Raw genomic sequence first — 15,725 nt, 5'->3', positions numbered from 1 at the left:
TCATAACATTTGTAAATATCAGTTAACTTGGGGATATAGCGTCATGGGTCTATGCGGGTCGGGTAGCTTAGTGGTAGAGCAATCACCCGACAAGCGAGAGACCCGAATTCGATTCTCGGTTTTTGACGTCATTTCCCCGGGAGAAGTTAACACATTTGTTATCCATCAATCCTTGGCCAATCCCCTTTCACTGTTTTCTGGTGTGTGTCAGTATCTATACATTATTATTTTATTTTTTCACAAAATTCTGGTTGATGGTAATGCACATAATTTAAGTGGTTGAATGTAACTATAACCTATGCTTCGTTAAACAATTAATGGACATAATATTTGGAGTTAAAAGGCCATATTCCATAATCACGGAAAAATAAAATATTTCAATGCAACAACATATTATAGAATACAGCCATCTGGTGTTAAATTAAATACCAAAGACAGGCTGATGTTGCATTAAAATATTTTCTAATTATTTCATTACCTTTTGTTGATTTAGTATAATTAATACAGATTGTTTATTACTTGTATAAATAAAAAAAAACTCATTGGATTGGCTATTGTTGCATTCCACCCTTAATTTACTTATTTAGAAAGTCAGAACAATGTACTTGTTAAAAAGGTCAACCTTGTGTTATTAATAGTAATATTAGTTTGAATTCACTAACTTTCAAATTTTAAATTAAGATAATACCTGTATCACAACGTTGGATATTTAAATTTTTGAGTAAATTATTACAGTTTAAAAAATACTTTATTTTTTTTTCAATTAAAGTTGATTTATTGTACCTGTTTTTTAGTATTTGAAATACAGGATTCAAAATAAAGAATAACATTTTTTTTAAAACTTTAATCAGTCAGAAATATAATATAATTATAAAAGTTATAAATGAATACAAATTGAAAATACTTATTACAATTTATGGTATTTATATGAATAGTAATTACTAATTGCTATTCATATTATTCCTTTGAGAAAATTTACAATAAACAAACTTAAAATACATTTTTATTTTGGATATTCTAAATAAGTTGAATACATTGTATATTCTTGAAACAACGTTAAAAAGATTAAACAAATAATACATAAAAATTATTTCTCAATTAATGCAGCATAAACACGTTTGAATGAAGAGGCAGGTTTGTTGTACAACTGTAAAAAATAATAATTGTGATCTATAATCAGAATTTTATAAAATAGATGAGTATGATTATACAAGGTAAATTTCTAAACAATTAAGAAATATTTTTGTAGACAAAAATCTCAATAAATGTACTAAACTCAATTGTTTGTAAAAATAAAAGCATTCCAAGAAAAATTTTAAATAAATGGTCTATATTTTAATAAGATGTGACATCAGCGTCAACCATGTCAAAAAATAAAAAAGGTAAATAATCTTATGTGATACCATTTAGAACGAACTATTGACATGTGTAATGGTTAAAGGTAAGTATATAGTAGTATAGTACTATGGTAAAGGTCACCAAATGGCGGCCTGTGTAAAAATTGTATCTGGCCTGTAGACAAGAGAAAAAGTAAAAACTGATAATATCCAGCGACACGGTAGTGTCGCGAGCTAAGTAAAAAAAAAAGGAAGGCGAAGCACTCGACCGTGTATATATACAGAAACCTAAACATTCCCATTTAATACGTGTTAATATTTTGGTATTCTTTATTAAAGGCTGTAGGTCTAATAAATGAACCAAATAGTTAAAATGAGATATCAATCGATCGAGAAAATCATAGGCTACGTGCTTTTATAATTTTAAATAGAATCGGTTGAATAGTATTTTAGTTATGATCAAAAAACTGTGGATATTTAAGTGATCATTTTATATTACTTTCGCCGCCGGCTGCCGTATTAAACGCGTCATGTTGACGGGACGAGTGAGAGGATTCTTGCGACGGCGGCGTGTGTCTCCCACTACTATTGCTTCCCCCCACCGCTAGACACATACAACATACTAACACGCGAACATGGTCCACAATCGCTTATCAGTTATCGGTATCGGTGCATTCTGTTTTCGTAATTTGAAATTTCGTTCTTTCGTCTCGCGTCCTGCGTACGAGCTTGTTGTCGGCGTTATTGTCTCGTGTCCATAATATTATTATTCAATGCACGTGGTATCACCAAACCTAACCGTATCGACTATCTATCATTTTCCATTGAGCATTTTATTGTTAAATAATATATAGTCGTTATATTAATAATTATTATTATAACAGTCTTTATTATAATTTATAATACTTTATTGTGACTGTCTTCATATTTGTGTCGAATTGTATCTACATTAAAAATGGTAACTTAACTCCAAAAGGCGCGAGATATGAGGAAAAAAAATATCAGGAGTCTACTCAATCTAAAATCGTAGTTGAAAGTTATAATAGTACTACTATTAAACAGTGCAGTATTAACACGGTACATGAAGTACCACTAAAAAGAAAGAATCCAAAATCCAAACAGTTATTTCCATTTTATTAAATATTGAAAAATGTACCAATAGATCAATTGGTAAATTAAAAATGCCTCTGGTTCAAGGTAGGTGTACTGCAGATAGAGTATTAAAATGGGTGCTGAAGTATAGGAAACAAAATGTACTTTTGTACAGAACGATATGTTTAAACATCTTAAAAAAATTATAAATAAGACATTACATCATAATAATGGAAAAAAAAATAAAAAATATCTTGACCCTAATAAAAACTAATGATATCTCAACAAAAACACTACGTCAACTCCGTGTAAAAAAACGCTAAGTAAAAAAAAAAAAATATATAAATGCAATAAAATGTGTGATATAATGTGGAATCTAAGTAAATAGTTTAATGAATAAAATGTATGTATAAATAATTAATTCAAATTTAATAAAAATTGGTTATTTATATTAATTTATAATATGAATTATTTTAACTCAAATTGATCCAATTTTGGTTTACTTGGCCGGAAGATTCAGTCTAAAAAATGTATAGCCAAGTACTAATAGTTTATGTAATAAATAATGAAAGCACCATTACAATAAATAAATTGTTTCCGGCTAAGTAAACCAAAATTGGATCAATTTGAGTTAAAATAATTCATATTATAAATTAATATAAATAACCAATTTTTATTAAATTTGAATTAATTATTTATACATACATTTTATTCATTAAACTATTTACTTAGATTCCACCTTATATCACACATTTTATTGCATTTATATATTTTTTTTTTTTTACTTAGCGTTTTTTTACACGGAGTTGACGTAGTGTTTTTGTTGAGATTATATGTTCTGATGTAGTTTATCATATTTTGTTCATTGGTTTTTACAACCGCCTAAAATTTTAATGGTCCACAAACAATTTCAAGATTTCTTATTTAGCCATTCAATTTCATAAGTGACCCCTGTACTATAGTATGTGCATGGTTGAAGGGAAAGTTCTTGGTAACACCACATTGTTTGCTCATAAACCCAAAGGATATGAAGGTATGAGCATACACAGTCTTGGCAATCAAGAACATACAGTACTGTCACCAAGGACGTCAATATCAATAAAAATAATATTTTTGCGCCAAATGTTTTGATTGCATCCTGAGATGCAGCACAATTAAAATTTAAATAACTCAGCAAATAATTGTTTATATGATGGCACAAAAATGTTTAGCCCATCAGCCCATACCTGATGTTTATGAGCTATTCTATTCTATATTTAGAACTGAATAATATTGTACTAACCTCACCAATTCGATTTAATAACATTATCTGATTACATTCTTCTAATGCTCTAGGCCCTAAAGTGAACCAATAACTAGTTTTTTCTGGATCAAGCGATACAGTTGTATCGTCAGTAATTTTATGTTGAAGATATTGATCTTTTACAAATTTCTGAAACAAAAATTTGTCATATTTTAAATATTATATAATAATATGATGTATATAAACATAATTGAAAAATAAACAAGTTCTATACTAGGCTCAGTTGGAATAAATTAAAGCCAAAAAACTTAATTTCCATTTTTAAAATAACAAAAGCATATTAATAACTTGTAGCAAAATTAGATAATTCTATATTCAACTAATTAAAACCAAAATAGTTTAAATATATATATATAAAATTTAAATAGAATAATTTTAAGTAAATTTGATTTTTTTAGTCATATTTAATTCTTAAGTTAAAAAAAATAGTGGTTCCAAACCGGTTCTCCGTGAAATTGAAAACATTTTTTCTTTCCAAAATATGAAAATAAATGAATAAATATAAAAATATTCAAGACAAATAATTTTTAGTTTCAACATGTACAATAGTGTTTATACTACAATACAATTTAATACTTTTCTTTTGATTGATATGTAAAGTGTAATATATTATTTACTTTTTAAAATGTGCAATTTAAAAATTATATATTATATTTAAGTACTATTTTACAGATGTGAACCAAAAGTCTTATAAATAGGGTTTGGATTTCAAAAAAAGGTTGCAAGGTAATATAAATAATGAAAAAAACCCCTTAAAAAGTTAAAAACAACAAAAGGTATTAATAACTATTTTCTAAATTGTCATTGTTTGTGATTCATCCAACAGTAGTTTTAAGCTACTTGAACCTAGCTATCAAAAACACATCTTAATTTAAAGGTAGTATGGCTTTTTTGTATTTTGATAAACACTGAATTTAATTGAAAAACACATCCTAAAGCTCTTTTGAGAGAAAATTAATTCAGATTTTAGTCATTTTCATTATTTAAAAAGTAAAAACATTATTAAAATTTAAAGTAAGTAGTTTATATAAACATTGGTTAACTAAATAAATATTTACTCCTTTAACAGTTTGTTTAATCAGATCCATGTCTAAATTGAATTCCAATGCAAATCTCTCCAGTATATTCCACATTTGACCTGAAAAATTTTTTTTTTTATAGGTTCAGTCATATTGTTTTTGTTTATAAATTGAACATAATTCTTATAATTAAATCGATATAACAATTTTGTAATTAGAAAATAAAATTTATAAAAACCTTCGCTGATTGGTGTACGAAGCATAACTAGAGCCCCTATTATTGGCTTAAGTAAAACACGATACTTTGATTCTTCAGAAGAATCAAAGTCATGAGAATCAATTTCATCTATATTATTTACAATTATGAATTGTTTGTTGTCATTTTTAATATAAGCTATTGAAAATCCAAAAGTCTGAAATGAAAATTTTTCAATATTAATAAAATTTGCACAAAAATATACGTTTCTGAAATAATTACATTTTTTAAAGTGTTTACAACTTCTTCCATAACTCTTTCATAATTTTTTCCAATATTGCGACCCTTGAAGACAGTTTTCATCAGGTCATCTTTTTTAATGACACCTTTTGTTTTCATGTGCTGCGAAATAAGGTACTGAACACAGAGGATAGTGGCACTTTTATTAGGATTTCTAAATAATGAACATATAGTTTCATAACAAGTAAATAACTATTAAATCATTAACAAATAATTGTATACCTATTTGGTATTTTATGAAAATAAAATGTATAAGTTGAGTAATTTCTTATTAAATTATTAGATTATTAAGTGATCAGAATACAGTTATAATAAATTATTAATATTTTATGATTAATTAAGAATTATTTGATACTCACTCAATTTCGATCGAGTCCTGTTCGTCTGACATAATTATCTACAACTTATAAGGCAAGTGAACCAGTGTAATATTGGAATGGTATTTCGGAAATAATAAATACCGTATTTAATTGATTTTTTCTCACGATACTTGATTGAAATAAATCTATATTAATATTTAATAATCCCAAATTTAAAAATCATCTCCTAGTTCTCCTACACTTATCTGGTATTGGCGGATTTGGCGGTCGTTCTTCTGTTATTAGTGTTATCACTTATCGCTTAACTGTTGGAGGGAAAATGGAATATGGAAAGTTTCAATTTTCTGTGCTCAAACCACGATCAGTCGGTTAGTGGTCACCAATTCACCATAGCAATTAGCAAGTTGCTAGGTAATATTACTAATATCGTATTGCCTATTTGCCTGTACTTAGATTAAAACCATCGGTAGCGTTGAAAACATTCAATGTACGGTGTTGATGATGGCAAAGGAACCTTTAGTGAGCCATGCCCGTCACCTGCCATCATATCGTGTCCGGTCCATTATATATTTAAATCATTAATCTTGATTTTTGGTGAGACCGGTATGTGTTATGGCGTTATCTGCATAGATAATTTCTTTATGATCTAAGGTTATCTGCGACAATTGTTATCGTTAAATATGATAACAAATTAAAAAACGATAAATTGAAAATTCTAATAATATATTAATATTAATTATCGATAATTCGCATTCCAGTTTTATTCCACTGTATTGTCGTCCGTTGAAGTCAACGATTAGTGTTGACGAGTGTAAATATATCTTTTGGTTTTACTCGTTTGATATTTGTCCTCGGTTCGGCGTTTATTCGAAAGTCGCAGTGGATTACGACTTACGAGTTAAATAAAGTCATCATAATCACAAGCTGTCGCGTACCATGAACAGAAGCAGCTCGACAGCACTTAAAGAACATTTCGAAGACACGCGTCCGGGGTTCAGCGCATACTTGGACTGCTTGACGAGATCGTACGGCACCGGGTTTGGCGCGCTGGCGTTCACGTTCGCTGTGGTGCACGTGACGCAGCAGATCGTCATCAAGCGGTTTCCGGTGGTGCGCAATACCCACTTGGCCGTTTCTACAGCGGCAGGCGCGGCGGCTTCGTACGTCGCGGCCAAAGACAAGGTGCAAAAATGCCGGGACTCTTGGGCCGCTTCGCACGAACAGTGATGGCTAGGCGGAGTGTCCGTCTCGTCAGGTGGTACAGCGGCGGTGACGAAGACGGCACCAGCAGCGGCACAGACGACGCCCAAGTCAGAGATCTGATCGACCGACAGCTAAAACTGGCGCCGACCGGCGGTCACCAAGTGCTGGTCGTCCAGCCGTACATCAAATGGGGCGCCAACAAGGACAGGAGCACGAAGCCAGAAGTCAAGGCGGACGAGAGCCGGTCGCTGGTGCATACCTTGGCCGAATGGTCGGTGACAGACACGTTATTAGTAGGCCTCACGTCATACAGAAAGCATACGTTTTTCGGTCCCGGCAACGTGGACGCGATCGCGCTCCGAGTTGCCCGCGATCGTCGCATCACAGCGGTGTTCGTCAGTGTCAACGTACTGAAGCCGGGTCAACATCAGCATTTGGAACACCGTTTCGGCGTGCCCGTTTACGACCGGTACCTGATGGTGGTGCAGATATTCCGCAGACACGCCGTCACTAGGGAGGCCAAGCTGCAGGTGGCCCTGGCTGAGCTACCGTACATATGGTCTCGGATACGCGGTGCGCAGGATGGGTACGCCGAGCGGCTGGGCACAGAGGCGGGCCAGATAGCCCTCAGTGGCAAACTCGCGTTTGATGATAAGAAAGACTTGCTCAAGGCATATGAAAAGAAGCTCAAGAAGTTGGTGGACAAGCTGAGGAACCACCGCCAACACCTGCGTCACAATAGGACTAACAAGGACTTACCCGTTGTCGCCGTGGTCGGATACACTAACGCTGGCAAGACGTCGCTAGTCAGAGCGTTGACTGGTGATGCAGGTTTAGTGCCTAAAGACTGCCTGTTTGCCACGCTTGATGTGACTGTTCACGGGGGAGTGTTACCGTCCAACATGACTGTTCTCTATATAGATACCATAGGTTTCATATCAGATATACCGACTAGACTTATTGAACCGTTTGTCGCTACGCTGGAGGATGCAATGTTTGCCGACGTTATCGTCCATGTACGAGACATGTCTCATCCCAATGTTGTGGTACAAAAATCTCACGTTGAGAATACACTAAAAAGCTTGAGCATCAACCCAGACTTATTAAACAGTGTGATTGATGTTGGCAACAAAGTTGATCGTCTAGATAACTTAGAACATGATGGAAGTTCAGTGTTAATTTCTTGTACCACTGGGGAGGGTTTGGATGAGCTCAAGAAGAAAATAGAAAGCCAAATAATTAAAGCTACTGGTAGAAGAGCAATTAAAATTCGGGTCCGTACTGGTCGTGACGAATATGAGTGGTTAAGAACACACACAGCTATTGTCAATATCAATACAGACGGCGATTATTCTGTGATGGAGGTTATTGTTACCCAATCTGATCTAGATGTGTTTAAAAATTTGTTTATAAGAAAGAAAATAAACAATTAGTTGCACTGTAGTAAATGTTTTAAACAATTGTAAACATGAAATTAAAAATAATTGACTAGTCTTTATTGTATTAAAACAAAACAAAAAAAAATACAAAAGTAAAAGTTGTACATTTATAAACAGTCTTATTTTTTATAGGATTACATAACCACAAATTAAAATAATAAATCACAGCAAATAAAATAAATAGTTAAAAAAAATTGTACTCCTAAGTTGTCCAACCTTTGTCACAGGATAGAATCAACGAGTATGTTTGTGATGGAACCAAATTATCCTGAAACAAAACAGATAGATATTAAAATAGTGTTGAGAAAAATAAATTCCATGTAGATACACTAACTAGACATAAAAAAAAAAGTATTAACAAAAACGGATCTTTCAATTATTTTTTTATTATTTTAACAAAATAAATAATATAGAAACGCGTAGTGTTTTAAATAATTTATATTTATGCATAAATTAACAAATTAAATTTTAAAGATGTACCTGTTATTAAAATATTTTCATTCAATTTTGATTTCTTTTTTCCTTCATATTATTGATGTATTACTGAGTTTATAGTAGTTATTTATAACTTTTGTATGATTTTTTTTTTTGTCAAAGGCATCAGGTTAATTACAGTAACATTTGACATTATTAAAACAACTTACCACATTTAAAACATAATTATAGCACTATTTGTTCCTATGAAAATATTATCACTTTCCAGGTTAAATATGTTATATGTGGTGAAGAGCATTAGACTTCACTATTTTTTTTTTTTTTTTTTTTTTTAACAAAATTAGAGAATTATTCTCTAAAATAGGGGTTTCCAAAGTCGCCCGAATCATCATCAATCAACACGATAATAATTTATACGCATTTAAAAGCATCTCCACTTCTCTTTAAATTGGTTTTCGTTTGCTGAAAGTTAATTTATATCATAAATGTAATGGCTATATATCTTATATATATACGCTCCTAAAATGATAACATAATGATCAATTTAAATATTATTAATTATTATCATTTATCACGTGTTTTTTTTTATCCAGTACATGTTTTTCGTAGTGAGGAATAAGGTTTGGGTCGTGCAAATATTTGGTTATAAGAATTCACCTGAAACTTTATTGTTATCAATAAATTATTAAATATTGTAAGGATGATGTGTATATATAAATAATTATGTTACAGCTGATGTGAAATTTGTGGTCAATGCTAACATCTGCCAACAATACTGACAGTTGTTCACATAATTATTAACGCGTGTAAAGTTGAGGCAAAATTTTTAAAATTAAAAAAATAAGCAAGAATTAAAATATACTAAATTTAAGTATTTGGTACATAATATTGCAAGACGTGGAAATAAAGAATACAAAATATTTATCTTTGAAAATGTTGTTATTCCACAAGATTAAGTAGACACAATATATTTGATAATAAATTATAATTGATAACCTCAAATAACTTTCTTATTTTCAAAACTTATAAATACAATTTATATTATTGAATATTTAAATGAAGGCAAAAGCCACAATATGCACATCATCCATAACACACAAATATATAACAACTAATTAAATCAATAGTATATATTGTGGGAGTAAATATAGTATAAAATGTATATATAGTAAGATCAAGTAAATTGTAAATATTTTATTTTATTTTTTGTAAGTTATTATTTTATATAAATTTTGTTATTCCTAACAAACTACAATATTATTATAAATCTAAACATCTAATGATAGCATTAGTTTATGCGTAATCCATATTTTTATAATAGAATGATAAAAAAAAAATAATAATAAATAAACTGTATAAAACAATAAATACTACAAATATTTCTTCAAATTTATTAATTAGTAATTACATAATATATAAGTGACATTTTAAAATGAATCCACGGTTCTATCAAGTTTTAATCAAACACATAAATATAATTAAATAATAATTAAAAGTATTATATTAGTCAATTGTTTTGTTATTATTATAATAATCATCATCAATCACTGGGTTCGAATTTAAATTTTATACTTTTATAATAAATCAGCATCTGTGATATCAGCAGAAACAGGTGAATTTTAATGTAAGCGGATTATTACCTCTGCCACAATAGAATTTTTTTTATAATTGTCCTAACGTTTATTTTTGTTATTATGAATATTTAATTATAAAATACTTAAGAGATTGTGTTTTAATTTGTATGAATACAATTTAGTATTTGAAAAATAAATATTTATAGAGAATTTTATTTCATTATTCTTTCATTTTAACAATATTATATAGGTAAAGGAACTCAAATATTTTATTAATAGTAATAACTATTATTAATTGAATAAAAATATATTGTGGCAGTGGTGCTATCCTTTAGTAACAATGTATGTTCTAAGTATCTATAAAAGGTAATAATCAAAAATACATCAAAAAATTATAAACATTTTCCTACAGACAAATTTATATTTAAAAAAAATAATAATAAAATAAGTAGCCCAACAATATTTGATATAAAGTTATAATAATAATCTAATCAAGAAGTTTTGTGCAGAACTTGTATTTCACACTTCATTTTACAAATTATATTATTTAAATTGTATTCCTTACACAGTTGTTTAAATTAAAATGTTTTATCTTAAGAAAAATATGATTTGGAATTCAACATCCCATGTAATACACAACTTTTTTTGGATGTACAATACTTTTATGTTTTATATACGAATATAAAAAAAAAATATATATATAAGATAATCTTAATTTGTTTTACTAAGTGGAAAATTATTTATGAGATAATTATGAAATGTCATATCATTAAAAAAAATTATTCTAACCAATATTTCTCTTTGTTGTCAATAGGTATTCATTTACATTAGAAATAGTCCTGACAAATACCTGATTATTTTTGTCTGGTATATGGGGCGTTGCGACCTCCATACCGACTACCTTGATTACCAGTCGGTTTGGATGGTCCACTACTACCGCCAGTATTGTAGTTTTTCCAACCACGTCCACCACCACTTTGAGAATTATCTAAAATAAAAAAAGGGAAGTTACAATTTTGAATATAACATTAAATATAAATAATATAATTGTTTTACCTTGTGAATACGAATTTCCTGAGTAGTAATCATCATTGCCACCTCCATTATATGTTGCTACACCTCCATACCTATTAAATTAATTTATTATTATTATCATTTGACATTATTGAAACAAACAAATGATTCATTATTAAAATTTATAAAATAATATGACTTTTTACCCAGAATCAAAATGAGAATAATGAGATGAACCAGAATCACCATAGCCACCGTTACCAGGATAAGCATTTGATCCCTCCATTGCTGATCGAGCTCTATCCAATATGCTCATTACTTTGGCTTTTCCTGGAACTGGAGCTCTTGGCATACGAGGTGGCTGAGGTGGCATTTGGCGAATTACTGCAGGTGGAGGTGGAGGTGCATGAATTATTGGTCCTGGGTGACGAACAGGTGGAGCACCTCCAAATTGTTGCATTTCACGTGCTTGTTCTTGTGCAATTTGATCATTATGGTCAGGTATCAAAAACTTCCTAAGTTCAGCAAGTGCATAAGCAAGACGAGCATAAGCTTCAGCAGGAGGTGCATAAGCAGTAACTTGCACATGGAGTTCATCAGCAAGATGCGCAAACTTTGGGTTTAATGAACTTCTCATTTCATCTTCCTATAAAATATAAATATATTAATCAGCAAATTGTTGCAACTCAATACAAAGACAGTAGACGCCGCATACTAGGAACACTTTGAGACCAAAGTGAAATATGTCAATTAACCGATTGGTTTATACATGTGTTTATATGGTATATAAGGCTGGTAAGTCCCGGGACAATTTGTTTCAATAACGTGATTGTATCAATTATCTGAGTTCCTAATAAGCTGTTTCTACTGTATTTGATATTCATAATATAAATATTATCATTCGATTAAAATACTGCTTTATAAAAATATATGATATATGAAAATGTGTCAACAATTAATATGGAGCCTACCTACAATAAAATATTAAAAATTTTATATTTGTTAGATATTCATTCACTTCCTGTATAAGCACCTATAGTAAAAACTAAACACATACTTTCTCTTTGTTACGCATTGATCCTTTGCCCAATATTGCCATTTTGGTCATAGTATCTTCTTGGAGACGTTTTAATGAGTTTCCTTTAGGTCCCAATAGTTTACCAACAAAGTTGAACTGAAAATGTAAAATTAATTACATCATTTTAGAATAAATATGAATGAAAATCATTAAGCAATTTATATATGTTAAAAATTAATACCCTTGGAAATTCTTTAGCTGGAACCATAATTTTGGCAGTTAGCCGAATAGGTTTATCACTATTAATGTCCAAATAGGCAGATTCTGGTTTGCCATTGGTGTTTTGTGCTCTGGCAATTTCTAGAATAAAAATAAATAAATTGTACATATAAAATTATAGAGGTTATTATTAAAAATGGTATTTAATAAATACATTTTTTAACTAGTTAATTTAATAAAATATGGAATAATTTATTTAATTATTAGGATATAAATATAAAATTTAACAACTTAATAACTTGCTTTCATGGGATTTCACTTATTGGTTATATTTCCAAACGTTGAGTAATAAGGTTAAAGACAATCTCAATAGCATTTTAGCCTGCAATGTTGTAAGTCAAGTACCTATATAAGTTGAAGTTTCATGTTAAATAAGAAGTTTTAAATGATACCTAATGATTTTAGCTAATTTTGTGAAATTTAGTTTTATTTATGTAATAAGGAGTTGAATATCCTAGCATCAATAAATTTTATTGCTCAAAAATAAGTTTTAGAAAGATTGAAAATCAAAAGTTTGAAGATTTGGCTTAGCTGGTCCTACAATATTTTAATACCATATGACAAGAGTTTAAGGAATGGGTGTAAGTGTTAATCAGTTTTTGTTTGAAGGTGAGATATTTAAGAGCATGTCTAAAATTATACCTATCAATTACTGAGTTATCTTTTTTGTTTTATTTTAATTACTAAGTCTAATGACAGAAAATTTAACTTGTATCAAACCTGGGTACCTATCTATACATTTATTACATCAATGAATTAATATTAATTCTGTTGCAATAATATAATGAAGTGGACCTAAGATGATAAAAACCCTTGTTTAAACTAGAAAAAATATTTGTTAAGGTATATCTACAATAAATATAGGTATAGGTACCTACCTAAAAGGAACTTTATATTCAAAAGGGAAGGAAATAGGTGCTTACTATTTCTTGTGGCATAGGTAGGAATCCGGGTAGGAATAAAATCGAATAGTTAGTAAATACAGTGACCAATCCACATACAAGGCAGGGTTTACAGTTAAAAGTAAGTAAAAAATTAACTTCTGTAAGTACGATGACATAATAGCGAATTACTAACCTTCGTCGATGAGCTTCATCGTGTTCAAATGGGTGGCAGTGTCCAGAGCGTACTTCTCCTTGACCAGGGCCGACACATATTCGTTAGGTTTGGACTCGGAAGACATATCTCCGTTGGCGCCGTCATTCATTTCGGTTGAAGACATGTTCGGGAGAAGGTGGTGCACTTAAAACACTAGGGCGAGACGGTAAAATAATAATAAAATATAATTGTCGGTACGAAAGTGTTTTGACTTTACGGCGTTCGTGATTAGTGCTTAGTAAACACACGACGGTGCGGCGGCAGCAGGTCGGCTGTGTCAAAATTGTGTGAAGAAAAAGTTCACGACGGAGTTTACGATGTCTAGCGCGACGTGAATAAATGCGTGGTATGGAATAGGTGCAAAACGTGACGAACGACCAAAAAATAACTAATAACTATGTACGAGGATAACAAATCACAAATGAATTTGGTTAACTGGGGAACGCGCGTTGAAAATGGCCGACAATACAATGAACCGTGAATAATGAATATGTACGTACCACACTACTGCGGTAAGGGAGTGGGGGTTAATGTGCTGTGGCGGGTTGTTGTCGGTGGGACGGGCTAGCGGGGAGCATGACGCGCTAATCGGTCGGGCGCAACGTTTTGCAACGGTTGCATTACGTTTGTAAATGATGAAAATCGATACCACACAACCATGCACAACCAACGGGGCAACGGAAAGCACCGCGTAGCATCGAGTAGTGATCGACAGATCGCAGCACTACTTATGCCGAAGAATTTCGTCGTATGTGATAAACCCTTTACTGTGTGGGGTGGTACGGTTCGGTGAACATCGAGTGTATCGACCCCGTGGTTGCGTGGTTGACTCGCGTACTGATTACGAGTATGGCATACCTACCCACCCGCACCCCACAATAATCGTCCAAGTCCACCACCCACCGAAGCCGACGTGTCACTCCGACCGTGTGCTAAAGCTGCGGCTGACTTATAGGCTTAGGGACAGATCAAGAACGACGATTTGGTGAGAGGGAGAACATAAATTTGAACTCGAATTTGAATGTACGTCACATTTATCTTATACTTGCAATTTTCGAATCCGTCAAATCTATAAATTATTGTTTGCGCTTATACCTAATATTTTTAAATTATTGATTACCTACCACTGATGGTGTGTAATATGATATTGTATATTATATGATTACAGTGATGCAACTAGATGTAAAATGTTGGGGGGGGGGGGGTTAATCTGTTGCCCTCACCTGGTATTAAATGAAAAGTAATCAGGGGGCCGTTGCCTCCACACCCCCATGTATATTTAATTAAAAATAAAACAAAATTATACAATTCAGTGTCGGCCTGGTCAAGGCAGCTAGGCAGCAATCGCTGCCTGGGCCCCAGTCTTTTTTTAAAAAAGCTTGAAGAATATCCTATGGATTTATTGATAACTGTATAACAAAGTTATCCAATTTTAATAAAGATTCCGTATTACTTGAATTGAAACAATTTGCCTCTCATTATTTTAATATTATTCCAAAAAAACATGGCATAATGAACAATAATGATAGTGAAGCCAGTGAAGGTGATAGTATAGATGAAGTAATGACATCTGATTCAGAAGATGAATTTGACCCAATAAATAAATATATTTAATAAATATAACTCAATAAATAAACAGGAATTACAATTCCTGTTGGAAATGCATAGCTTGTGCTTTTAAAATTGTTACCCAACTATCTTGTCATTCTGGTAGGTATGGACAACATTTTGTATCAAGTTTTTAAATACATAATGCTATTGCCACCAACTTAAGTCACTTGTGAAAGAGTATTTTCCAAGCTAAAAGCAATTAAAACAAAATTAAGATCGTCACTCAATCAGCAGCATTTAGAACCACTAATGATTATGGCTATAGAAAAAGATATTAGGTACCTTAAATGTAGACAAAATAAAACTAATAGATGACATAGCAAAATCGTCAAAAGAAATGACAAGACTTTTAATATAATATATTTAAAGTATTTGTTTTTTATATAAAACTTAAATACCTACCTGTAAATTTAGAATAAGAGAAAATTTTAACTTTTTTTTTTATTTAAAATGACAAATATAGAATCTCTTATGTATAATGTATTAT

At 31.0% G+C, this 15,725-nt stretch overlaps 4 protein-coding genes across 6 annotated transcripts; 2 read left to right on the top strand and 2 right to left on the bottom strand.

Annotated features, from left to right (window-relative positions):
• Positions 1–987: 987 nt before the first annotated feature.
• LOC107161577 (melanoma-associated antigen B18-like) lies at positions 988–6,130 on the bottom strand. The gene is made up of 6 exons (XM_015508043.2): positions 5,607–6,130; positions 5,230–5,401; positions 4,990–5,164; positions 4,791–4,870; positions 3,712–3,861; positions 988–1,147 (listed from the first exon to the last, which is right to left on the bottom strand). Exons 1-6 carry the CDS (start codon positions 5,636–5,638, stop codon positions 1,088–1,090), a joined length of 669 nt encoding a protein of 222 aa, XP_015363529.1. The 5' UTR covers positions 5,639–6,130; the 3' UTR covers positions 988–1,087.
• A 155-nt stretch (positions 6,131–6,285) lies between these two features.
• Positions 6,286–6,794, top strand: LOC149058414 (uncharacterized). The gene has a single exon (XM_089218965.1). The coding sequence runs from the start codon at positions 6,504–6,506 to the stop codon at positions 6,792–6,794; it is 291 nt and encodes a 96-aa protein (XP_089075091.1). The 5' UTR covers positions 6,286–6,503.
• On the top strand, positions 6,758–8,323 carry LOC107161576 (putative GTP-binding protein 6). The gene has a single exon (XM_015508042.2). The coding sequence runs from the start codon at positions 6,758–6,760 to the stop codon at positions 8,201–8,203; it is 1,446 nt and encodes a 481-aa protein (XP_015363528.1). The 3' UTR covers positions 8,204–8,323.
• Positions 8,245–14,110, bottom strand: LOC107161571 (KH domain-containing, RNA-binding, signal transduction-associated protein 2-like). Of its 3 annotated transcripts, none has more exons than XM_015508030.2 (7): positions 13,607–14,110; positions 12,492–12,610; positions 12,290–12,406; positions 11,439–11,878; positions 11,275–11,345; positions 11,069–11,206; positions 8,245–8,477 (listed from the first exon to the last, which is right to left on the bottom strand). In XM_015508030.2, exons 1-6 carry the CDS (start codon positions 13,749–13,751, stop codon positions 11,073–11,075), a joined length of 1,026 nt encoding a protein of 341 aa, XP_015363516.1. In that variant the 5' UTR covers positions 13,752–14,110; the 3' UTR covers positions 8,245–8,477; positions 11,069–11,072. The 3 variants fall into 3 exon arrangements, with proteins under 3 accessions (XP_015363516.1, XP_015363518.1, XP_015363515.1); XM_015508032.2 differs by having other exon boundaries at positions 8,245–11,206; positions 13,607–13,780; positions 13,845–14,109; XM_015508029.2 differs by having other exon boundaries at positions 8,245–11,206; positions 13,607–14,109.
• Positions 14,111–15,725: the final 1,615 nt, after the last annotated feature.

The sequence above is a fragment of the Diuraphis noxia genome, unplaced genomic scaffold, assembly GCF_037042655.1.
Source record: "Diuraphis noxia isolate RWA-SAM2 unplaced genomic scaffold, SU_Dnox_SAM2 contig0002, whole genome shotgun sequence".
Lineage (NCBI taxonomy): Eukaryota > Metazoa > Arthropoda > Insecta > Hemiptera > Aphididae > Diuraphis > Diuraphis noxia.
This window is presented reverse-complemented; position numbering and strand designations above follow the sequence as displayed.